General features: G+C 42.4%; 1 protein-coding gene across 5 annotated transcripts in view; it reads right to left on the bottom strand.

Moving 5' to 3' along the window:
- The window catches only part of LOC310955661 (RNA-binding motif, single-stranded-interacting protein 3), a gene marked incomplete at both ends in the record, with an annotated part of 278,373 nt that overhangs the window by 65,809 nt on the left and 187,295 nt on the right, over positions 1-25,269 (bottom strand). For all 5 annotated transcript variants that reach the window (XM_083925620.1, XM_083925623.1, XM_083925621.1 and 2 more), the window contains 2 exons: positions 8,844-8,923; positions 13,637-13,794. In XM_083925620.1, coding sequence (XP_083781746.1) covers positions 8,844-8,923; positions 13,637-13,794 — 238 coding nt within the window. The remainder of the gene's footprint in view (positions 1-8,843; positions 8,924-13,636; positions 13,795-25,269) is intronic.

The raw sequence follows: 25,269 nt of genomic DNA, 5'->3' as shown, positions 1-25,269 counted from the left end.
GAATTGCTCGCATACCACAGAGACCTAGAAGCATGATTATCCTCCTCAGCAAACTTAATCTTCATTCTGGAGGACAGGCAGGCTGGCCGAAAGGCTATGAGCTCAGTGACCTACTGCATCTGCTGAGAGGCTGAATATTATTCCTTGAAAAAGAAATGCATTGCCTCAGGTCCTGCATTAGATTAACTTGACTGATGGCTAAATCCTGGAATCTAGGGCTCCGTGAAGATAAGATGTGCATTTTAGGACTTCATTCCTAAGATTGGTGGAGGGCCCAGTTAGATCTAGGGAGAAGTATGAAAAATAAAGTTTTTGCTTATGACTGCAAAGTTGGCAGAGTGAGCTCCTTAGTTTGCCAGAATAAAATTCACAAGATAAAGGTATAATAAAACACTCTCAAAGTCTGAAATCCTCAATTGTTGAATGCCTATGGGATCATGAATATGTTTTTCTAACGTACACATACTCAACAGTTCAGCCAAGATAGCCTAATATTCCCGTTTGACATAACTGCAGACTACACTAAATACTGTAAATAAAAAAAGGTTCATCCCAAGGCATTTATTAGTTTCTGACTATTGTGGGAAAACAGAAAAAAGTCTCCAAAGCTACTGTATCTCTGAACTATCTCTGTAACCAAATTACACACAGGATATTCAGTGTATTCTTTTGATAACTAATCAAACGTAATAGCCTAATAACTAATGTTTGCACTTCCATTCGCGGAGCCTCCCCCAAAACTATTTGGAGGCCCATCTCACACTTTGAAAAACCTCTTTGCTAGAGTTTACGTTAAGTTAATACAATGAATCTCCTGGGGATCATAAATGTCGGTAAAGAATTTCATGACAATCCATTCAATATCCAAAACCCAAAATGTCAATGTCATTGCGGCACTAGAAACAGTCAGGGGATAACCGAAGGCATTAGGATTATTAATCTGGGGAATGAATGTTCATAGAAATTGTAATGGTAATCCATCTAATAGTTGCCTTTCTAAAGCCATGAAGTTGGCATGGCAAAACGTGAGGAAATACATTTTTAATTCATTACTGGGTGTTTTACACATTTATGAGCAATTTACATTCAAGACCGTTCTTGCAGTTAGGCCCAATTAGATTTCTCACTTAACCTTTTAGCTACTCCACCAAAAACAAAAACGGTGTCGTAATCGTCAGCTGTCCACGTCAAGCGAATCCACAGCATAAAAGAAATGTGAACACATCAATGAACAGGCTGAACGCACATCAAACACGGGGAAGAGGAAGAATGTTCTTCATAAATAAAAAAACCCTCAGGTGCTTATTTTGCTCGCACTGATATTGTGTGCACTCAGCTATATCTTGTAACATAGATGAGCATCGGGGAGGGATGAGCAAGAATGCGCGTGATGCGTAGAATAGTGAGCAGAGAGGAGGGGAGGGTGTGCAGGGAAAGTGAGGGATGAAAGACAGTGCAGCAGGGAAAAAAGAGAGGGAGGGACGGATGAGAGAGAGAGAAAAATATGAAAGCAAGGACAATAAAAAGTGCAAGGAGAGTTGTGAGCAGGGTGCGAGGGAGAAAGATAGAAGGGGATCAACATGGTGGACAGCTGGGCCGGGGTCAGGGGGATCGTGCCCAGGAAGCGGTCGCGCGGTCAATGTCATCCTTTCATCTCGTCCGCTGCAGATGCAGGAACCTAAACTTTACTCAAATTTAACCTTCCAAAAGAACGGGTTGATCCAACTTTCACTCCTCTCTCTCTTCCCTGCGCCACCCATCACTTTCTTCCCCTCGCTGCCCTTTTCCATCTGTTCTCTTTTATCTCGCTCTCTTATTCATGTCACATTTCCTCAGCGCCTAATCTATTTCTTCCCATCGCCCTCCTGCTATAATTCTCTCTATTACTCTCCCATGTTATGTATCTTTTTCTCATTGTAACTCCTACATTCTGTCTCTCTCCACATTAGATGTGGTTGAGTGGAGAGCAAAGTCAATGGTTCCTGCCTAAACCCCTCCAGGAGCCAGAACTCCTCTCCTCTGCCTAAACAAACTTTGAAGCCAATCAAAGGGCTTATATTATTTTCTGTGGAAGAGGACTGCAGCAGGTGAATACTTTATATTTCAGTGGCAGATCCACTCCGGCTCCTCTTCGTCTCCTCCTCTCTGTGCTAACCGCTGGCTCCGCTCATGATTGATACAGTTCACTGGCAAAACAAACAAAGCGTGACAAATCCAGATTATTGTCTGTGGGCGAGATAAGGTTATAATGAGAAAGTGCATCAGGGGAAATTGATCCTTTTTCAGGAAGCTGTCTGATTTACTGGGGATGCCAATAATAACTTCCTGTGTGTCCTGCCTCTAATGGGGGGCGGGTGAAGTCAGGGGTGGGGGGCGGAAGGTTCACGCTAAGAGGATAGATTTCATTATGATGCAATATCCTGCGAATTCGAGAGGGAGGTTTGGTGACTAATTATTATCCGTAGCACTGTTTATTGAAAAGCTGTCTGATTGTGTATCACAAACAGAGACAGAAATATGAGTTCACCGGGGTGACAGGAGCAGTAAATTAATTATCAATACATATTAGGTTTGACCTTTTGTTTCTGTCAAAAAAGAGGACTGAAAAGATAAGTTATAAACAATTTACAGATCAGCACCCCCACATGACACACCGATGCATCAAGGAAGAAATGTGCTTTGGCATGCTTGGAAGAGGCAGCCATGTATGAGACGCATTGACAGCCAAGCCACCAACCTACTTGGCTACACGTTATGTCTACACGCCATAGGGGAGAGAAACGGGCCTGCTGACAGGCCAGTTATTAGCCAGGGGAATGTGGGAGGGATTGCAGAAATTAACATGGATTACCCAAGTATGACTGACAGTTTCAGAAGGGCTCTTTGTGACTTACCAAGTGAATTGGGACTTGCCTTAATTCAGCGAGGGACGTTTTAATACCGTGGGCTGTCTCTGCTATCTTGGCACCGTTGCCTTGGTGAGGACGCTAACAGGGAGGGAATCTTTTTCTGCAACAGCACCCCCACCCTCAGTGGCACAGGGCTTGTGTTCTGCGAATAATGACGGGATGTGTCGGCGGGCCAGCACTTGGGGTTCAGAATAGTCTTTTTTGTCTGTGCTGTGTTTTGTTTTGTTTAAAGAGGGGGCTTGCCAAATAGTTACCCCTGTGAACGCTGACAGCTGTGCTAGTTCAACAAAGCCTAGGTGTCATCTTGATCTCTGACAGAGCAGGGGAGTAAATCACAAAACTAGGAATTTGATTGGGATTTTGATCATATGCAATCATATTCATAAGGGGGGCTGTGGCACTTTATATGAGAAAAGTACTGATGGTTCCCACAAGTCTCCATTAAGAATATGGCTTTTACAGTAGGCCTAAATAAAAATTTTATGTATACGTTACAATAGGGCACTTTAGAACTCAAACACAGGGTGTGAGGGGGGACAGACAGAGACAGTCAATGTGATTTTAAAAGGAAACCGAAGTTAAAGAAAAGTCAGGGCCCCAAATATTGGGTTAAGTCCTCACTGCAGAGGCCTGAGTTCGACTCTGACCCTTTGCTGAATGTTGCCCCCCTCTTTCTACCTCATTTCCTATCAACCTTCAGATGTTTCGTCGAATAAAAACCTAAAAAGCCATAAAAATCATCTTTAAAAAAGCGAGAGAAATGCCAGAATATTGTAAAGGAAAAAAAAAAGAGGCAGGAAAGCTTGTACATATTGCATGTTTCCGTTTGGTTCCGTCTCCCAGGGCCACTGTGGCTGCTTCCTGATGTGGTTTCCATTATTTATCCTGCATCTATTGGACAAAATTGGAGCCGACTCTCAGCTCTGCTGCCATATTGGCAGCAGGTCAACGGAAGGGGGAAAGGAAGATGCTGCAGTGTTTCTGCACATTCAGTCTGGACTGAATCTGTATTTGCATGGTTAGACATTCATGAGAATGCTGGATCCATTGAAGTCTGGTGCTGTCATTTGGCAACGCTCAACACTACCTGTATCTATCCCTTCTGAAAACACATGTCTTGTTTATTTAGCTGTTGTTTGATTGTTGGCAATGAAATGAAGTTAAATCGCACAAAGAGCAGCAATTCGCCTGAGCAGCACAGGACATGTATCAAATGTTATCAATTTCCTCTCTGCCACGGCTCACACACAATATGGTATGTACATGAGATTACTCACCTGACAAAACCAAACAATGGCTAATGTATCTCCGGTTGAAATTACATTTACCATAGGGTGTCATCTCTAAGCTGTTTAATGCATTGTGGGACGAAGGGCTTTAATCAGCGAGGCTCAGTGGAGCCAGCGGATTAAATCACTTTTTATCTGCGCTTCCTTTGACTTTCCCAGTGCTCAGGGTTGCAGTGTAAATCATAATGCGTCCCTGTTGGGCTCACTTCAGTATGGTTTATTGCTGTAGTCACATTTCATAAATTGTATTTATTTGGTGTATTGAGTAAATCCACATGCACTGAAAAACAAGGATAACTCTTTAGCCTCACCTCTAACTGCAAAGTTGATCATTCCTCAAAAAGGAGTTTGTGTCTACATGAGTGTCTAAGTCTGTCTATCAATGTGTTCATCCTATGAACTTTTAGAAACATGTGCAGTATGTTAATTTAAACAAATGCGTACACACACCTATGTGTATTTTGGCATACATGTACTTTATCCATGTGCACGTGTAAGTGAATTACTTTGTATATGTGTGCGGGCAAATGCACACTCACAGCCTGCAACAGCGACAGGGAGACCGGCTACCGCATTGCACAGAATAGCTAAACAGCTGTAGTGCTCCATCAGGGCAATCGATCATGTCCCTCTCTCTGAATCACAATCAGACGTGGGCAGAGCTGAGAGGCTGGAGCAGGCCTCGGTGACTGGCTTGTTGGAGAAAAGCTACGCACTTCTCATATCAACCAGGCCTCGCCAAATAAACCAGACCTGGGTAGCTGATTATATGCATCTTTATATGAATGCCGTGGTACTTTTTTTTCTGAAGGACGACAGGCACCGAACCTAAGCAATATACTGCTGGGGATGCAGGCAGCAACTAAACATATTTTAGCCACCTAACAAAGGCTGTATTTAGCACATTTTCACCCCTTTACCTTGATGTCAGACAGCTCTGTTTAAGTTTAAATGGGGGGAAAATGAAGCTTAATTCTCTGGTCAAAGTCACCAGACTTCATTGACGAAAACAGTATCTTTTCCTTGCAAAACATGGAAGTTGCTGGGCTACTGCTGCCTCGATCGGTTAGTTTGTTTATTTTATATTGTGTGACTTTGATGTCTTAAAGGGTTAGGAACTAACGAAGAAACTCACCGATAAAGACCAGTAACTTCCATGTTTTGCAATGTAAAAATACTGTTATTTGTCCCTGGAGTCTAGTGGTTTTGATAAGAGCGTAAATAAGGGCTTCAGTTCCCCCTGTGAGAACTTAAACGGGGCTGTCTGATGTCAAGGAAAAGCTGTGAAAATACTCTAAATACATCACAGTCTCAAAGTGATAGATTTTATTTTTAGGTGGGCTTTTTTAGGTGGCTAAAATATATTTAGCTGTACATTGCTCAGTTTCTGTGCCTGCTCTGACTACTGTAGGTAGTATACTGACTATGGATAAGTACCTTACACAAATACACTTCAAGAGATCCAAACTACTTCCTTAATGCACTAATTACAATTGTAAAGGATGTCTGATCACTACAAGTATCTTTTTAACACCTCAAATTCTGTACATGCCAACTCTGCGTAACATGAGTCAAAAGTGCATTAAACTATAAATTGTAAGTAGCACATGTAACCACAAGTAAATTAGACACTATTTCATTAAAAACTTAACAGTTAGAATAGGGAAGCTGTTTAAGTATCATTAGCTGCCATCTGCTATCACCCCCCACCACACACACACTGTACATCAACTCAACATCTCATGTAATCACAAGGAAGTTTGATGTTATTACATTAAAATTTAAACAGGAAGTGTATGGAAGTGGACTATGGCGCCATTAATTGCCATCTGTTGTCTCCACAATCTGTATGTTCCTCGTCTCTGTGTCAGTGTGTTATCTGCAACTCAACGTTCACTTCCTTTCCGTTTATTTTCCCATGGTCAGTTGAATTTAACAGATGGCCTGGCACCTGACAACCACATATTTGCTTCCTGGTTTGGGACAGCAAGGTTACAACTCAATATCCTTTTGTATTTCCACTGGACACACCTGAGTAGAAGAGGGCAGCTATAACAAGACCAACCCCCATCTCACACACACGCACGCACGCACACACGCACGCACGCACGCAGGCATGCACGCAGGCACGCACGCACACACACACACACACACATATACCGGTATATATCTTGACACAGTATGATCGAGTAGCTGAGCTGGAATGCAGAGGCTTGTCAGATATGGGCTTGAGAGGATTGGTGAGCATGTTTGGTACAACGAGAAAACGTGTGTGCATGTGTATGTGATAGTGTTGTGGTGTATGTGTGTAGGCGTGTGTGTGTGTGCTACCACGGCAACTTTGTCTGTGTTTGTGGACGTTTCGAAGGCTAAATAGTGGGAAAAGGGGATTTCATTAGCATTATGGGGATGTTGACATTCAACTCAGGTCAAATTTAGTGGTGCATGACTATATTTGTGCCTCCGTGGATTGTGTGTGTGTTTGTGTGTGCCAGACTATACACATGCACATGCACACACGTTTTTCCTGCTGTGCCGTGTGCGGCGAGGCCCCCCCGGGGGGCTGCTGTTGAACTGTCAAAGCAGGATGGATGAAGAAGCTGCCCTGCATAGCAAGGGGCTCTGGGGAAATACCACTAACAAGACACACACACACACACACACACACATAAAAAAACAGTATGTGTGTATTCCCACTTTAAAATGCATGGATTTGAATATGCACCCATAACGTGCACACATGTATTCAAACACACAAAAGTACATCTACAAAGTGCTATTGGCTGCCTGTGTGAGAAACAGAAACAGCCCTGGGGTCCTTCACAGAGAAACATCTGAGTTTGATAACAGAGGAATGTCCAGAGATCTCCATTTAGCAGACAGAAACTTAACATGGTCAGAAAGGGGGAAAAGGCACACTTCCTCAACCCCCACACTCAATTGCAAACTATGGAAAAGTATCAAAGGGATGACAGAGTGGGGATTTATCCATCAGTATTCATGAATAGAACAACATCTTAGAATCTGAAGCACAGACTCTTTTTTGTTTAAACATGGGTGTTACCTTAGCAGTCTTGGACATTATTCCTATCAGTAATACCAACATTGGAGTAAGCAAGTTAATTGCTGTGATCTGGAATCAAGGAGTCTTTGCTGTAAACAAAACACGACTTATCAGATGAACCTGGTTTCCAAAATCAAGTCCACAAATTTCAGGAATCACTTTGGTGAGATCATAAGTGATAGAAATGGCAGCCAAATGATCAAACCACAAATGGCTGCAGCAAACAGAACAATAAAAGCTTTTGCAACAGCCAGTCGTGTGTACACATCCAGACGTACCTGAATGTAAAGTTGAGATTTCATCGACCCTTTAGGACCACAGAAGCAGCAGACCAGATCACACCTTGTAAACGTAACTATTCTTAATTCCACAGAAGGATTTCCTCGATCAGAGCAGTAAATCTTCATGCTTGGCACAAGCCTGAACAATCCATTAACAATAATAAAGCCAGAGCGGCCAGGAGATAGACCCTTAAAGGGGAAGGTCAGCCTGATATTACAGCTTTAAAGGTTTCCTATTACGGCTCAACTTCAATATAACCACTCACCTTGCCTTTAATGGCCGCTGGCTATGCAGTTGTCTGAGCATATATGGAAATTCTAAATCCAGTCTCTCTGAGATATTACTGTATAGTGGAGAGCGATTTATGGGTCTGTTTCTGTGCCTCTGGTTGTAGGTGTGAGTATTGTTAATAAAAAACGCCACAGGGGTGAAGGAGATCTCCAATGTGTCGACCTGTCTGGCCCCCACGTCCTGCTGGGATGCATGGGAGACTTCAAGTGCTGCTGCACCTGTTCCCAAAAGTGCTGAGGCAGCATGTTTTTTCTTCAATTTGGCCATTTTTTTTTACTCTTTCATATCTCTACTCTCCTTCCACCTCTTCCTAACACCTCCTGTCACTCCTACTCCCTGAGAGATTTGCTCTGTTTCCAACATTTCCAATGTTACCTTTTGTTCTAAACTTTTGGGAGAGTGATGCAACTTTAGACCCTGAATATTCTGCGCTAACACTTTGTGGTACAGCCTTGTGTCTACATCTGTCTACATTTTGTGACATTCTTTGTTTCACCCTCTTTCCCCTGCCTGTTTTTTCCTTGGGAACCTTGTTCCACTGTCTAGGGTGACTGCAGAAAGGAAAGATACTGTAGGAAGGACAGAGGACGCGGCAATGGTGAGCATGAGCAGGAGAGGAAAAAGGGGAGAGTGCAAGCTCTTAAGTAGATTGCAAAGAACAGCACAGAGGCATGAGTGTGAATATTAAGAGGGCTTTCTCCTGCCCGAGAAGTTTCAGCCTGCAGCAGCAGCACCACCAGGGAGGGAAAGAGATGGTGACAGAAAAAGAGAGAAAGAGAGAGGAGGAGACCTATAGAACCGTCAGCTATTCAGACGTAGCCTCGACAGCTAGCTTCAGATGTCAGAAACAACGCTGTATACAATCTATCAAGCTGTCCGGCAGATCTGAGATGAGAAACTACCATAATTGAATTAGAAAGAAGTTTTCTCATTGCAAAGGTGATGATTTTCCAAGAAAGGAGGAAAGGGATGATGCGAGAACAATGTAAAGCAGGAGGGGAGACTCACCTGGAATGCCTGGCGGGGTTTTCAGGTATTTTCCATTGAAATGCTGTATCACTACTTCACATTTCTCTGTGGACTCCATCCTGCAACAAAAAGTGATACAAAGGGTTTAATTTCAAACTCACTATGAAATTGACCACCTTTAAAAAAAAACTCAATAAAAAAGACAACATGAAAATAAAAGAGCTTAACCTCTGCTTGTGTTTGTGGTAAGTATACTGAATTGCTTTATGGTAAAATGAAAGTTTCTTTACAGAACAAAACAGAGTTTTTCATCATCACAAACAGCTGAAGGTATCTTTGGCATGAGACACAGTTTACCTCTAATCTATTCATGCTACCATTTGTTAATCAGAATATATCATAGAGAGCAGTGCTGCATTTCATTATTTGTTATAATCAAATCAATATTGCTTGTTTCCCTTTCGGACTGTAACCGTTCCCATGTGGAGTACGGGGTTAAATAGTGCCACTGATGACGCATTTGCAAGGAGTCACCCACCAGACTGTGTTCTGCTGGCTGAGCAGCATCACTGTTAAATTACACTAGAATAATACTAGTACTAATAACACCAGTCTGTTTGTCTATCTGCTTGGAAACGTCATTGTCTGCATGAGTCAGAAGTTCATAATGAACATGTAGTGTACATATGTCACCATGCAGAGTCCTTATTTTAAACTCACACAGAACTCATCTTAAAATGAGACTGTTTTTAAATGCAGGCTTGAGTGATTGCTCTGCCGATGCTTATGGTAATGTGCTCTTGAAATGTGCAGAATTCATTGCAATGCTTTCCGGATTTTCATGCTTTTTTCGCTCTCACCTCCAAGAATACTCATATCATCCTGTCAGCCTCTCACTTCTCTGTCCTCTGTCTCTCACCCCTCTCCTATCTCTACCTTCATCCTTCTTTTTTTACCATAGCTTCTTTATCGCTCTCTCCGTCCCATCCATCTTACTCCCAGCCCGTCTCCACCTCTTCTTTTTGACGTCTCTCTCATTCCTACCCGTCTTTCAACTTTGTTTTTTTCCTCCATCTTTCACTGTTACCCTCTCTCTCTCCCTCCCCATTTCTCTCACTTACTCTCCGTGCCCTCCTTTTCTTGCCGTCCGTTTGGTTCTCTGCGACGCCCTATCCACATCAACATCTTTCCTCTCCCTTCTTCTCTTTTTAGAATATGTAATCTTTCACACTTCCTGGCATCATCCATCTCTCACTGACCCTGAACCCACCCCTTTCCCCCAGTCTATCTTTCTTTTCCCTCTGTTCCCCCTTGTGTTTGGGAAGACTGATAGTAACCAGTGTGTGAGCTGATCACTAATCATGACAACTAGCCTTTAGCACGTCACTAGCACTAGATCAGTAAAGAAAATTGATCAGTAAAAACACTGACATTCAGCTGATCAAAATAGATTTTTATGTATATAAAGACTGGGAATGGTTTGATATTTTTAGATGTATATGTATTTCATCAAACCAAAGAGACCTGACTTGTGATTACATGTCCAAACAAAATATCCAAACAAAAGCAGCCATACACAAACTGAACCTACATACAGTAAAACAGCCAAATAAGAAACATGAGTAAAAATAACAAAATAAACATTAGAATGATTGGATGTCTCTACATTATAGAAAATATTCCGCGTCCAATATGAAAAACAAAGTAAGTGGAGACAGATTTCCATTTCCTTACAGATAGGCCAAAATAAAGGGTTATTTTCCCAAGTTCCAATTTGTGTTCTTTAAGTGTTTTACTCCATGTCAGTATATCATAACAGGGTTTGTGTTTTATTTATATTTTCTATATTGTTTTTATAAATGATGAAATTTTTGATGAAAGCATCATGTCTGGGTGTTACCTAATCTGTATGCATGGATAATATGCTCTTAATCCACACACACGCACACGCACACGCACACACACACACACACACACACACACACACACACACACACACACACACACACACACACACACACACACACACACACACACACACACACACACACACACACACACACACACACACACACACACACACACACACACACACACACACACACACACACACACACACACACACGCCAATGCTTTCACTTTAGAGAGAAGCCCAGTGACACAGAGGGGCCTCTTTATTGCCTCTTTAACTAAAGCCTAACAACTTAGTGCGTGTGAAATAATGTGTTTGTGTTCTGCATTATCAAATGCAAATCAATTTTTCAGCTGTCTGTTCTGCTGTCCACCTCAAAAGGGGCTGGGAATCAGGCTGAATGCAGCACCCTCCTCCAGAGTTTCAAGTGGTTCTCTCACTGGAAGTGTTGATGCTCAGCCTCCCTCTCTATTCACCAGCGCTCTTTATCCATCCTCCTCACACCCCCTCTGGCTATTCATTGTTTGCCTCCTCCTTAACACCATCTCTCCTTCACTCTTTTTTAAGCAGGTAGGTAGACAGAAAACAGGTGGGCAGATGAGGAGTAAATAAGGCAGACAGGCTGGTAGGCAGTCAAAGCGAAACAAACCGGTCAGCCAGACTGTCTGCTGGTCAGTCAGACTTCCGAGGTAGCCAGTCAGTCAGCAAACCAGCCAGGTAGGCAGTGAGGCAGACTGGCTTTCTCTGTGTGCTGCTGGTTAATGGCATCAGGTGCTGCTGTCTGCAATGATTAGTGCTGGGGCTGGAGTAATGGGCTCTGATAACAGTAATGGATCGGCCCACAAACACTTAGCTCAGTTTACTCTCTCTAATGCCCCTCATGGCCCAACCCTCAGCAGCTGTCTGTCTTTCTGTCTGTTGACACAGCTAACAGGAGTTCTGCAATTCATAAAATGCATTCATTTATTTTTCTCTTTTCCCCGAATCCCTTTCTGGGTTCTTTTTCTGACCTGTACTTATCAATTACACAATAACACCTTCTACCTCTCTCATTATTTTACACGTTTCCCCTTATCTACCCAAAACACCACTCATGCACTACTCACATTTTCTTCCAGACACACACACTCCCTCGTTTCACTTTCAATTCCTCAATCTTTCTCCCTCTCATAATTCTCTTTCCCATCACCTTCTCTTTCTCTTTCTAATAACCTCTATGATTAGTTCTTTTTACCTGCCGATTGTTTCACACTGTGTGTCTCTATCTCTCCCTCCCCTGATGCCTCACTCTCCCTTTTCCATCATGTCTCTTCGTGCTCCCACTGAGTGCTGCTTGAACAGGTGGCCTGTGGCAGGTTGTTGCTGTGCTCTGCTTGTTGGTCTGCAGGAGGCTGCCTGCTTGTCTATGTGTGTGCTGGGGTCTGCTCACTAATATGTGTGTATGTGTGCATAGTGCATGCACATGTGTAGAGGCCAGTCTGTGCATATGCTCATATATGTGCATTAGTGCCTGTTTGTGTGTGTTTATGCTTGTCTGTCCTGCTGTAACCCTTGGTAATAGAGCAGGGAATAGGAGAGGAGTTCAGCCAGAGCAGGTGATTAAGAAAAATCCCTGCAAGATGGCGGCTCTGTGGCCGTCAGTGGCCTCCTCTGGGTAAACAAGGGAGCAATGTGTTGAGAGGAATGAGAGGCTGGTGGCTGCTGCAGAGGACAAGGACAGAGCAGTTTATGACTTTGGGGGATTAACAAGCTGAAGTGGAAACTTTTCTAAGTCGAAAAAGAAATAAACCATTCAGTGTTGGTGGTGTAAATATGACAGACCTGGCTATACTGTAAGGACAAGGAGTTAATTTCAGCTATCCATAAATGCTTGAGAATGTACTGGACCGAGCATTCATTATTGGTATGTGTGCACATACACAGAAACACAAACACTCTGATGCACAGGCATGGACAAACACATCCACTGGCAGACGCAAACGTCAAACAGGCTTGGCAAACAAATCACCTTTTAAGGTTTCCACTGCCTGGAGGCAGGATTCATCTGACAAGTGTCTTTTTTTAGAGTGACTGTGTGTATACACATAGCAAGTACAAGTGTGTGCCTGTATGCCAATGCATGTTTATGTATTTGGGTCCATCTGTGTGCACTTTAGTCTGTGCATTTGTGAGAGTATTTGCACAACTAACATGGGTCAAATCCATTTGCAAATTATTCCTTGTTACTGCTGCAGCATCCATAGAGCACTTTAAGTTTGCAACTTTGAGGGATAGTTAGAATCTTTTGGAGTGGGGGTTGTATGATGTATTTATCCATAGTCAGTGTATTATTTTTGATTTCCAAGAGCAGTTCTAATTGATGCAGAGCAAAATACTTCTGGACGCAATAGGATAGACCTTCAACCAATGATAGCAATGAAACGGCAGAGCGTGATCAGTGGGAAACAATGGTGGCAGGTTTACAAGCTCTCGAAACTGTTCACTAAAATGTGTGTCTGCAAGTATTTTTCGAGGCATATATGATAAGCCCTGAAAGTTTGACGGACTGATCTGAATTTCGTGAGCGTAAAAAAACTGCTGAATGGACCTGCAGACTGGACAGTGACGCTGTCAGTCATCTTAAACCCGCCCCACATGAGATAAACGGTCTGTCTGTATGGGAGAGGGGCCAGACCTATCTGCCAGAACAAATGAAACCTTCCGCAGATTCATACGTTTCCAGGCTAGTGGATGGGGGAAGAAGCTAAACATATTTTAGCTCCCTAAAAAGGCCCACCTAAAAAAAAATCAATATCAGTTCGAGGGTTTGCTATATTTAGAGTATTGGTGGTTTAGAATACCACTTTACCTGATGTCAGGGTGCGGACAATGTCCTGTAATCAGCTAGTTATTACACATTCCTTTCATTACTATTGCGTACCTGGCGAAGCCGACGCCTCTGCTGACCCCGTTGGCATCCCTCAGTATCCTCGTGGAGATGACGTGACCCAGTGGCTTCAGCATGTTCTCCAGCTCCTGCTCATCCATAGACACTGGCAGGTTGGAGATGTACAGGTTGGTGGGGTCCTGCTCCTGTTGCTGCAGCGCCAGGGGTTAGAATAGTAGGGGAGGATAGATAGAGGAGACAGGGAAAAAGGAGAAGAAAAGATGAGAAATAATGTATCACCAACAAGTGTATGAATTATGAAACAGGCATCAAGGAACACAACACAATGCTGCCAACAGTGGAACCTAACTGGCTGAACTCACATGAGGTTTGGCCTTAATGACACTTACACATTGATCTTTTCACATGCCATACGGATATGGCACGGTGTGTACTGTATATATAGAATGCACATATATTATGTGTGAGGCACATATTTACAAAAGTTTGTATGGCATCTTCCGGGTGTGTTTCTTTTTAAACCAATTTTAAGTGTTAAGCTGAAAGAGAAAGACAGATAGATACAGAGAGTGAGAAGCCGTGTAGTGGGTTTTGTAAAACAGCACTTTCTCTGTTGTTCCTAGAGGCTGCTGCTAGCTAGGTGAAGCTGCACAGCCGGTGGTGGGTTGAGCCTGAGGTATCAGAGGGCCCCATGAGCTCTACAGTAGAACATCTGGAAACAGAAGCCCCAGCCCCACCAGTCAATCAGTCACTGAGCCAGGCAGCCACCATGTAAATCAACCAGCTATCGATCCATCTATCTATTCTACCAGACAGCCAGTCTCTAAGTTAAGCATCAAGCTACATTAAGTCATTGTTAACTCTAATTATTTTTCTTTATGATGCACATCAGCACATTCTTTTCTTAGATACCAAAGTTCACTCCATCCATCCTCCCAACCAGGTTAACCATCCAATCAGGCACCCAGCCAGATTATGATCTGTTATCGGTGCTCATTCATCACACCCCCTCTTTATCCAACACCCACATCTCCAAACCTGTCCTCCAACAGCAGCAGCCAGGACCACCTCGGGTTAGGGCTAACAATGGCAAAAGCAACATAACAAAATGGCAGCTACGCTGTGGTTGGTGTCCAGCTTAATGTGATGAGTCAATATTTCAATTTCTTTTTAAGATTTACTGTAAATGGACTTGAGCTCATAGTACAAAACAGTAAAAAGATGTTGAGTTTTTGAGAAGACTAGAGATTAATCTTGTACTCCATTTGTACTAAATTTGAAATTCAGGGTCTGTTTCTTTCCATACTTTACTTTGAATTCAGTTTATTCTGCCTCAAATTAATGCCTTAGATAAATAAGAAATGTATATCTTCTGTGATCTTCTCCACGAGCAGATGCAGCATTGTAAACAGCAACTTCAGTAGAGAAGTCTGTCTTCTTCTCAGTCGGGGGGTTGTGGAGATACTTCAGTTGCAGGCTGCATGTAAACACTGTCTTTGAGAATCTTTACAGAGTCCCTGTGCTTTGCCATGGGCAAAGCTGTCTCACTCTGTCTTTTGCTTTCTGTTGAAGACGAAGGAAGAGGTTAAGGAGGAGGAGAGGAAGAGCCTCCACCAGTGTCCTGCCTCCATCTCTCCATCTGTCAGAGGAGAAGGCCGGTCCCTCCCCTGATTAATTAGCCGTCTTATCTGACAGGACACGTTTGATCTGATTAAATCTTTCGGGAGGAAGCCGGTTCCCAATGTGAAAACAGGAAAAAATAGCTCTTTCTCCTTTAACCAGGACCTGAAGTACCAAACTGAACTCCTCCTTCTTCTGCAGGTTTGTCACATTTACGTGCTTTTGAAAGGTCTCGTTTGTATAACACAGGATTTGGCAGTGAATGAGGCTTAATTAAATCTGCCCGTAAAAAAATCTACTGCACATGTGTCACTCTCCTGCTAAGTCCCTTTGGCGTGAGTAGTCTTGCAGCTGTGCTTTCCTTTGCGTTTCATTGGTTATGTGAGGCGATGTTTTTCAGGATTATGTCAAAAATGCTTCGTATTCCAATGCATACAGGAGGTCTGGGTCAAAGAGTTAACTGACTGACTCAGTCACTGGGCTAAGCCAATGATACGAGAGTTCATGTGAATGTGCACGCTCTTTTGAATGAAAGCACTTTCTCCTATAAGCGTGTGACAGTACACGCTGTGAAAGAGCGCGACAGAACCTGAAGCTGTAATTTGTGCGCGTGGGCTAATAGCAGAGGGCTCTGTTTGCTGGGGGATTATCGCGGGGAGGCCTCATCTGCGCACGGCCGCCTCGCTAAGTTTCCTCTTTGATGACGTTCCGCACCACAAAGCCCTAAATACCCAGATGAGAAGGTTACGGGGAGGAATGGAAATGGGAGCATTTTGACGGGAGGTGAGATGGGCTGCCCCATTCCACAAGGAGATTTAATTTCCTTTAATGTCAGCCTTGGCACATGCTCTGCTGTCAGCCTATGAATGAAACCGTAATTGAGGTGTGTGTGCACGTGTGTATCTGTGTATATATCCTATCACAGAGTAATTATGCGTATGTTCCGTCAAATCCATATAGTGTAATGCTGTGCCTTTTTAGCTTTATGTGTGTATGCGTCTTGTGTGTGTGCTGGCATTTGTGTCCGTCCCCTTGCCATTGACCAGTGTTGTAGAAGGCTAATGGAAAGGCTCCAGGCTGCGCTGGTCCTTTGATGAGCATAATTCCTTCACCTTGCCACCAGGAGGACGGGAGAAATCCAACTGTGTGTGTGACAGGAGGGAGGGAGGCGGCCGACGTGTCATTTCCTGCTGACGGATGGCCCACTCGCTAGAGCTGACAGCCCTGTAGCTGTTATTTCATTTTGACATCCTGCTCTGTTTACCTCACTGTAATTTCTGAGAACATTACTATGCTACAGGGAGGGTGACGGCGGATGATCTTGGTTATGCAAAAAAAAAACAAGGAAGGGAAAAAAGGATTTATAAATCAAGGTGCAAAAGGTGAAAGAGTGAAAATGTAAGAAAAGAGAACGCTGCTGAGAAAGACAGAGAAGGAGGCAGCTGACATGACAGGCAGATATAACACATTAAAGGGAGACCTTGTTGCCTTTGACAACGCTTGAGGCACAAGAGACGTCAGCCGTTAGAAGTTTCACGTTCCGCCTGTGGGGCTCTCAGGGCTGTATCCATTTAGCTGATAATGGATAGATATGTGTCTTGACTGGGGGCACTGCATCTAACGCCACGGTGAGGCTCGGCGCTGCCCTCACTTTCTTGCCAACTCTCTTTTCTCATGCTATACCTCCCAGATTCCTTTACCCCATTATGTCTTGCTTGTCTCTTCTTTTGATACCTCCGACCTCTCCGTAGCCTTTCTTGCTCCAACTTTTTGTCGACACTTTTTATTTCAGCACACCAATCCATTCCTGCTTGTCCTTCCTACCCCACTATTTCCATCTCTTCTCTCCATCCATTCAGCTTGCTCAAGAGATTAGAGCTGTATGCGTAATTGGCTCTACAGGGCTTCTCAGCTGCTCCTCTAAGCACCAGTACACACTCTATAAGGGCGTGTGTATATCCAATGCCAGTCCTTCGTTTTACACCACACTATTCCCTTCCCTCAGGTATGCCACTCTGGCCTGTTATGTGACTAACCAGCAGTCTGAAAGAGCACAATTAAATTAAAAGACAATGGGGTTCCGTGTTGTCTGGACAAAACTGCAAGGAAGCAGTAGTTTCCATGTTGTTGCTACTGCAAGGATGTGTTGCTGACAAGTTTGCAGATGCCAGAGGGAGCGTTCCACTGCTCGACTTGTATCTACGTTGAGGATGTACACTCCGATGTTGCTGTGGGAGCCTGAGTCTGCAGAATGCATCCAAAAGACAAGCAGGCCGGCCAAGTGGAAGGAAGAAGTAGGGGGGTGTGGGTTGTAGAGGAGAGAAGCGTATGAGCACATCAGCTCACTTCAAAAGCTTGAGTTTAATTTGTGAGGAGCCAGAAAATTCAGAGACAAAAAGGTAGCACTACAAAGGAGCTATCATTCTGTCAGCCAGCGAGTCAGCTGGTCAGACAACAGCAGGCGAAGTCAGGCGGGCAGCTTACTGCCCTTTGATGAGCGCTTCCACATTTACTGTTGCCACTGATGAGCGGATGGCAGGATCACTCTACTTTTCCCTTTGTAGAGGCTGTTGTCAAACGCTTCCTCAACACTCTGCCATTCTGTCTGTTATCAAGCTCCTCTGTGACACTCAACTTCAAACCCAATCCCCATCCAAGACATTACAGTGCGTCCTCATCACAGGCTGCCTCTGTCCACTGCAGCCACTTACAGGAGATACAGAGCCGAGCTGCAGGAGGCTCGAAAAACTACGAGTGCACACAAGGTTTTGTATGTTTCTGCGCATTTAACAAAGAGCAGCTTATTTGTCTATCCTGCATTAGTACATAGGGAATTGTCAACACAGGATAAATGTCAAGTTCAAAGTGCGTTCACTACAATGGCTACATGGTGGTGAAATTTTGTCGGTTTGGATGCTCTTCTTCAATCCGACACACATCCTCACAAACACGCTGAGATACACAAACGCACACTAAAATCGAACATATGCACAAACTTCTCCAACCTAGACGTGCTCAGTAACAGAACAGCATGATACGGTGTAAAAGGAAGATGGCGAGAGTGCAAGCTGGTAACGTGTGAGGTCCTTCTGCTGCTCACTGGGGGGGCTGACGAAATTCCTAATTCCTAATTCAAACCTTCTGTTGGAAACAAAGGGCTGCGAGGCGGACGATCTATGCAATCACCCAGGGCAGCCATTTTCAAACCAATTACCATATTACGTCTGTACAAACAGCCTAAAACACCTGTCATTTAACCATTGCTTTAATAGCGCTGTGATAAACGGGTATTGGCAGGGGTTTAAGAGAAAGAACGCAAACGTACTGTGAAGGCATACAGATGTCAGTGCTTAAGGAAGTAAATTAACCCTAATTTTTCGGTTATAGATTACATATTTTGTCAAATTTGCATCAGTTTTGTGGGTGGCAGTGCTGTAATCACCTTTGCATGTACACCAGTAGATAAAAGAGTAATTAGAGAGGACGTTTCTGTTGAAATGTTGCACAAATGTCAAGCATTTTTCCTTCAAACCCTGTATGAGATCAGTAATATAACACATTTTATGGCAGCTTCCCGGATAAGATGTTTGTGGGTTTTTCCCTCTTCTGATTCAGATATATGTACGTCATACTTACTGTGTTTTTGTAAAACTGTTTAGCTTTTCTACATTATTTTCTGTGCAAACTTCCATTGAGTTTTTCTAAACAGGTGGATGGAAACGACGGATGTATTGATCCTATTTGTTCTTTTTCCGAAAACAATTCAGATAGTTAAACTGTAAGCTGTACCAATACAAATGCACTCTGATTACCAAATTTAAAATCTGTATACCTCTCTGCATGAATGGTAAAATAGTCAGTGGCAATCTACAACAGAATTAAAAGAACAAAAGCTAGAAGGCAGTAAAATCATCATTTGAGGGGCGTCATGCAGACTGTGTGTAGCTGGCCAGTTTTCAAGACATGATGCTTTTTCCCAAATATTTCACCAGTAAATGCCTTTTGTTTAAGTCAGCGGTCATTTCAGCACCACAGTGAAATAGACAGCTCCTCTGCTCTCATTCTTGTTTCAGCACTTTGACTCTCAGAGCACTCTCCATGCTTCTGGTAGCTTATCTTTGACCTCTCTGCTATCCCAATACAATACTCTCAATAACTAATTCGACAGTACATGAATATGCCTATTGGTTTGTGTGTGTGTGTGTGTGTGGTTCATAACTGGTAGAGTGCCTGTTGTAACTACTTTACACCACTTGGGCCTAATATGACTGAAAAAACTGTGAAAATTCCGGAAATGCGTACATTTTATAATGACATTCAAACTGAAACTGTAGTTAATGTGGATCGTAGTGCAGATGCATTTACTGTAGTGCACACATGCTCTTAGGCGTATAAGCTGTCCAATATGAAAACTTTTTTATAGAACAATTCTCCGGTTTCCTCCCACCATCCAAAGACATGCACGTGTTAGGTTAATTGATAACTCTAAAAAATTGCCCGTAGGTGTGAATGGTTGTCTGTCTGTGTTCGTCTCTATGTGCCCTGTGATAGACTGGCGTCCTGTCCAGGGTGGACCCCGCCTCACGCCCAATGTCAGCTGGGATCGGCTCCAGCACCCCCCGCGACCCCGACCCCGGGATAAGCGGTTGAAGATGAATGAATGAATGAATGATGATTAGGGTGATTTTAAAATGGTGTCGTCATTACTTCTCTCCATCTGAGCCTGGTCAGAAATCAACTGGTACTAACCATACAGTACTAATCTTTATTTATTAAAAACGGAGGATTCAATTTTCACTCCATCTCAAAAAGGTATAAATCAGCCGCCATATTGTTAAGTTGTAATTTGTCCCCCTCTTAAATCCCACATCGGTTTGGAAATAAACAATAATGATAACCTCCCCTTTTCTGTGCATTGACACAATATGAACACAGTCAGTCTGCTTTCCTGATCAGTAGTCATCCTCAGTGTAAGTTATCAAACTGACCAGTCATTTAATATAATCACGTTAGAATGCTAAACAAGATCATCCACTCACCATCCGATGGTTGTCTATGCCCATTAATTAAACTCTCAGTATTCATTTAATTCCACAAAGTAACTCAAAGTTTGTCACAGGGCACAACGTTTTTTAAAATACGTAATTTTTTCTTTCTTCCATAAGATACAAAAGACAAAAATAGCAGAATATGAAGCTCAGGAGCAAGATTAGAGGCTCACCTTGCTCACGCAGTTTTCCATTTGGCTGGAATACAATGTTACCTGATTAAATAAAATTCTTATAAATTACCATACGTTGCTGCAGAGCACAGCTTAATACATCACATTATTCAGCTACCGAATTCTTCCCAAGAGTGCAATCCAAGCCAATGACAACTAAGTGTGTCCTAGCAGCCCAGAGGCACTGAGGTGTTTAGTTTGGTTTAAGATCTACACTCATTCACTCACATAATTACACACACCAGTGCTGCACACCACTGCATCTCACACATGTGCAAACTCCGAGGAATGCACACACATGCATGTGATTGTACCCACAAACACGCGCACACAGTCAATCTTTGTCTTATTACTGCTCATGGAAAATGGCTTTCTTGCTACTCCGTATTATGCTGAGATGATAGATGCTGTGGAAGGAGCAAAAGTGGGTGATACATTATTGAGCCTTTGAGTTTGCTAACACAGCGGTGGGGCTTTGTTTTACTAACTCTCTCAGCTGGGCTTAGTCTCTGCTGGTGTAGCTGGTGAAATATACATCCAGCACAACGCAAAAATCCAGTTTTTGGTACAGTATGTACCTCCGTGTGACATTTAACTGTTCTGTTGCATATCAACTAAAAAAAATGTACAGGGACAATCATGTACTTTATAGAGGAAATTCAAGATCGATGTGAAATCTTTTCTGTGGATCACTGCCATAAAATGATGATTTGAGTGTCACAGCTTCAAACACTGAATAAAGCCCTATTTGCACAGGAATAGTATTACCATGGGACCTTGTGTGATTTGGAAATTAACACCCCAATCACTTGCATTTCGTGCGGTGCATTTGCATGGGATCAGTGAAGTCTGTCTTTTAAACAAAATTGACTGATATAATCCCCCAGTTATCCATGATATCAAAGCATTAGACTAATATTTTCACATGACCAAATAAGTAATTTGCAGATATTTGCAGCAGATTCTCACAGGATTGAGATCACAGACAACCTCCGCAATTATTACAAATTACTAGATGTCCCCATTTGTCCTGTGCGAGTAGGGCTCAATGCTGATGTATTTTTGTCATTTGTAAACAAATGACATAAAAAGACCCAAACCAACAACATGTTAATTTGTATCCCAATACTTCCCTATACTGTCTGTGGCCTAATCGTATCTATTAAAGACTTACAACTTAAAAAAAGGGGAAAAAAATATAGTATGATTTAAAATAAAAGGCAAAGCTATTTTCTCAAACAGCACAGTGCTGTGATACATAAGCAAATGTTACTCAAACAGGAGCTAACATTGCATTGTTATGACTATTTTCAGCTGCCGATTACCACAGTCTAGACCTCGTTTTAAAACTACCAGGACGGTGGATGTTAGATTGACTAGAAATTAACTGCAGTGCTCATGTTCATCGTAATAAGATAAAATGCAACCAAGTGGCTCATTGATGTGTTCTTAATAATACTTAGATAGCAATGAAGGTGTATAGCAGAGGGATATGTTACATTGGTCTTTGCCAACAAAAGGAGAAATTCATTGTTGCTTTTGGTAGTTTTGGAGATATTTATGGTTAGGAAAAAACAGACTTATATAATATATATGTATATATATATATATATATATATATATATATATATATATATATATACACACATACATATACATCATATATAGATATATATATACATATATATCTATATATGTATATATATACAGTATGTATATATGTTTAATTTAATATGTATATATATATATACCGGTATATGATATTTAAGCATTTGCAGGAAGTATTGTCTGCTGTATCAAGTGTCATTTCCTCTCTTTTACAGATGTGTGATGAAGAGATCACAACTTTACTTTTACAAAACAGGCATAACACGACTAAATAATGTCTGCCATCAATGTCATGGCTCATACATTTTGATGCCAGGTTAATGTGAATTTAAATGGGTCGATATGCGCTTCACCCGCTTAATCACGATCCCCTGATTTGATTTTGTATCTCCCTCGGTGAGCTAATATTCCAGAGATTAAAATTTCATGTGGAGCTCATATCAAAAATTCATTATTAACATGGAAGACGGGCACACCCGCCTTACCCCTGTGCTCCAGCAAAAGGAGACAAAACCCATGCATGCATGGTATTAGTGGGCAGACACACATGCATGCATTTGCTACGCTCCCTGAGGACCTCAAGTCAAATTCATCCCGCCTTTGTAGAAATATTGAGGAATTTCCTCATAAGCTGTGGTTATGTCCTCGGCCTTGCTCCCTCAGCTCAGGAGTAGACAACATTCACAAATGTCTTCCCAGTTTCATAATACATTTTCATCACCCTAACCTTCATATTTTTCCATTACGGTGTTTGCAACAACAGCTCATTGTGTTGTCGCCAGGGTAAATGCATTTTTCCGTCTTATGCATCATTCATAATATCATTTCTGAGATTGAATTCCTCCTGGCTGACATCATGTGGAGGCGGGGAGTGCTGGTGATGGTTTTGGTTTTGGAGAGGAATAAGGGGGTGTTAAAAAGAAATGATGGTGAGCTGTTTGATTTCTACTATTGACTAACATGAGGATCTCTGTGAGCTGGAAACCGACTGTATCTGTAAATTACAGATGACTTTTCACTCTGTACAAGAGATCTGCCTGTTTTTTTTCTCCTTTTGGCAGTTTTTCTGTTAACACAGGAAACAGTTGAACCTCTTTTTCATTATAACACTAATTCTCTTATGTAGTCCACGTAGTTGAAAACTCTTGATCATTAACTTTTGGCAGAATTGAGATAGAATACCAAACTGAACACATGACATCCTGTGCTGTAACTGTTGTACACGGCAGTGAGCCAAAATGAGGCTTTGATATTTGGTCCCCTGTCTCACAGTCCATGGAGAGCTAGTGCGACATTGCAGTAGTACTCTGCACATTCATTTCCGTAGGGGCGTTCAGGAAATAAAGGCATTGAAAAGAACAAAAGAACAGCTTTTCTTTGGGCACAATGATTTAAACTTTTTTGCCTTTCTACTGAAACACGCATGGTGACTGTGCACTTAACACCTAGCAATAACATCAGCCTGGTCACCATACAAAAACTTTGGTAGTGGAGCGGTCATTTTTTCTTGAACATGAAGTGAAATGTTTGCGTTCCTAATTAACTGCTTAAACTAATTTGCTTCACAAACAAACAAAAAAAAGTTTGAGCAATTGAAAAAAGAACTATGATTTTTATCATTTTGCTCTTGTGTCCTTGCTGTGAACTATGGGATTACAGTGGTGGACTACTGACTATTGGTCTGTGTTATTATAATCAATGGAGCTGGAAACCAATGGACTTTAAAGGTAATTTTCAGTTAAAGACTTTAACTTTAACATGCTTTATTGTTCAAAAAACATAATTTAAACAGAATATACCTGTATCATCCTCTGTCTGAAACGTCTCTTTAAGCCAGTCCAAGTGGCAGTAATGGGAACACAAAGTTTACCAAATCTACTTGGGGAAAAAGAAGGACTTAGCCTAAACGTATATACATTTGTATGTGTCTCTTTGCATGACTGTGGGAGGGTTGGGTTCTTTTAACTTTCTTCTCCTGATTTTATTTGATGTTTCTCTTTTTCTGTACATCTCTGTAAGGCACTTTGCGATACTTTTCTGTATGAAAAGCGCCATATAAATAAAGGTTGATTTGATTTGATTTGATAAACATGTCTGGAGTTTAGTTTGGTCTTACATGTCAGGGGTCCACCACAGCCACTGTGTTTGCGCCGTAGTAAAAAAAAAAAACAATTCCTTGACGCTATCTCATCTATGAAAGAGGCCCTACTGTTAAAGTTAGCTGAGGGGAAACGCCAGACACAAAAGGTTGGGAACTACTTTAGGTTGCCAAGATCACAGATATGCTGCACAATGACCTATGCACTTAAAAACAACTTAAATGCCCATGTGTCTCCAAGATGCTCTCTTCTCCACTTCAGACAGGCTGTCTCATTCAATGCATCCTGCTCCAAGAGCTTCACTGCATTCGATCCTCTGAACTGCCCTGGACGGGGTTCACCGCATCATAAAATCGCCATGCATGTTAACTCCACGGTGCAAGGGTCAAATGAGCCGTAGCTGTGGATGTTAAGTGACTTCAAAAGGCCGCATTGAAACGCCCCTACCCCAGCCTGTCTCCCCTGTGTGTCAGTGTGAAGAATGTGTTCACCAGACCGGCTGGATCAGGGGATCTTTTGTTTACAGACAGGAAGGAAGGTTAAGTCACATGCATGCACTTCAGCATGCATTAAGACTTTCCCACATTCTCAAAACACCCTCAAATACACATTCACTTCTTGCAGCACTGACTCACAGCTCCCTTTCAATCCAGTTTAAAAAGCAGACAAATACAGTATGTTGACAAGTCAGATTCAGTGTTAAGATGACAGGGAGGATGTGTGAGCTTTTTGGCAGAGTGGTACAGCATCATCAGAAACGAGGTGAGTGACACTGTCTTTGTTTCCCTCCACACTCCATCACCTGCTCTCCAAATGGAGACACAATGCAATTTTCACTTATGAATCTACTGCAAAGCAAATAGCATACGCTGTTTGCCTGCTCCACAAACACACCCTGAATAACTACCCTGGGTCATGGACTCATTTGTTATTCCTTAATGTGCCAGCGCTCACAGGGGAACACTAAGACTGCCACGTGAAACTACACTGAGATGTGAGCGTCATATGTCTAACTGCAGAAGAAATACTTCGCCTAGGCTCTGTCACATCGGCACAGAGAAATGACAACACGGTGGAGGCAAGAGCCGTGGAAATATTGAAATATATATTAAAGAATT

This window comes from Echiichthys vipera (genome assembly GCF_963691815.1).
Source record: "Echiichthys vipera genome assembly, chromosome: 13".
Taxonomy (NCBI): Eukaryota; Metazoa; Chordata; class Actinopteri; order Perciformes; family Trachinidae; genus Echiichthys; species Echiichthys vipera.
This window is presented reverse-complemented; position numbering and strand designations above follow the sequence as displayed.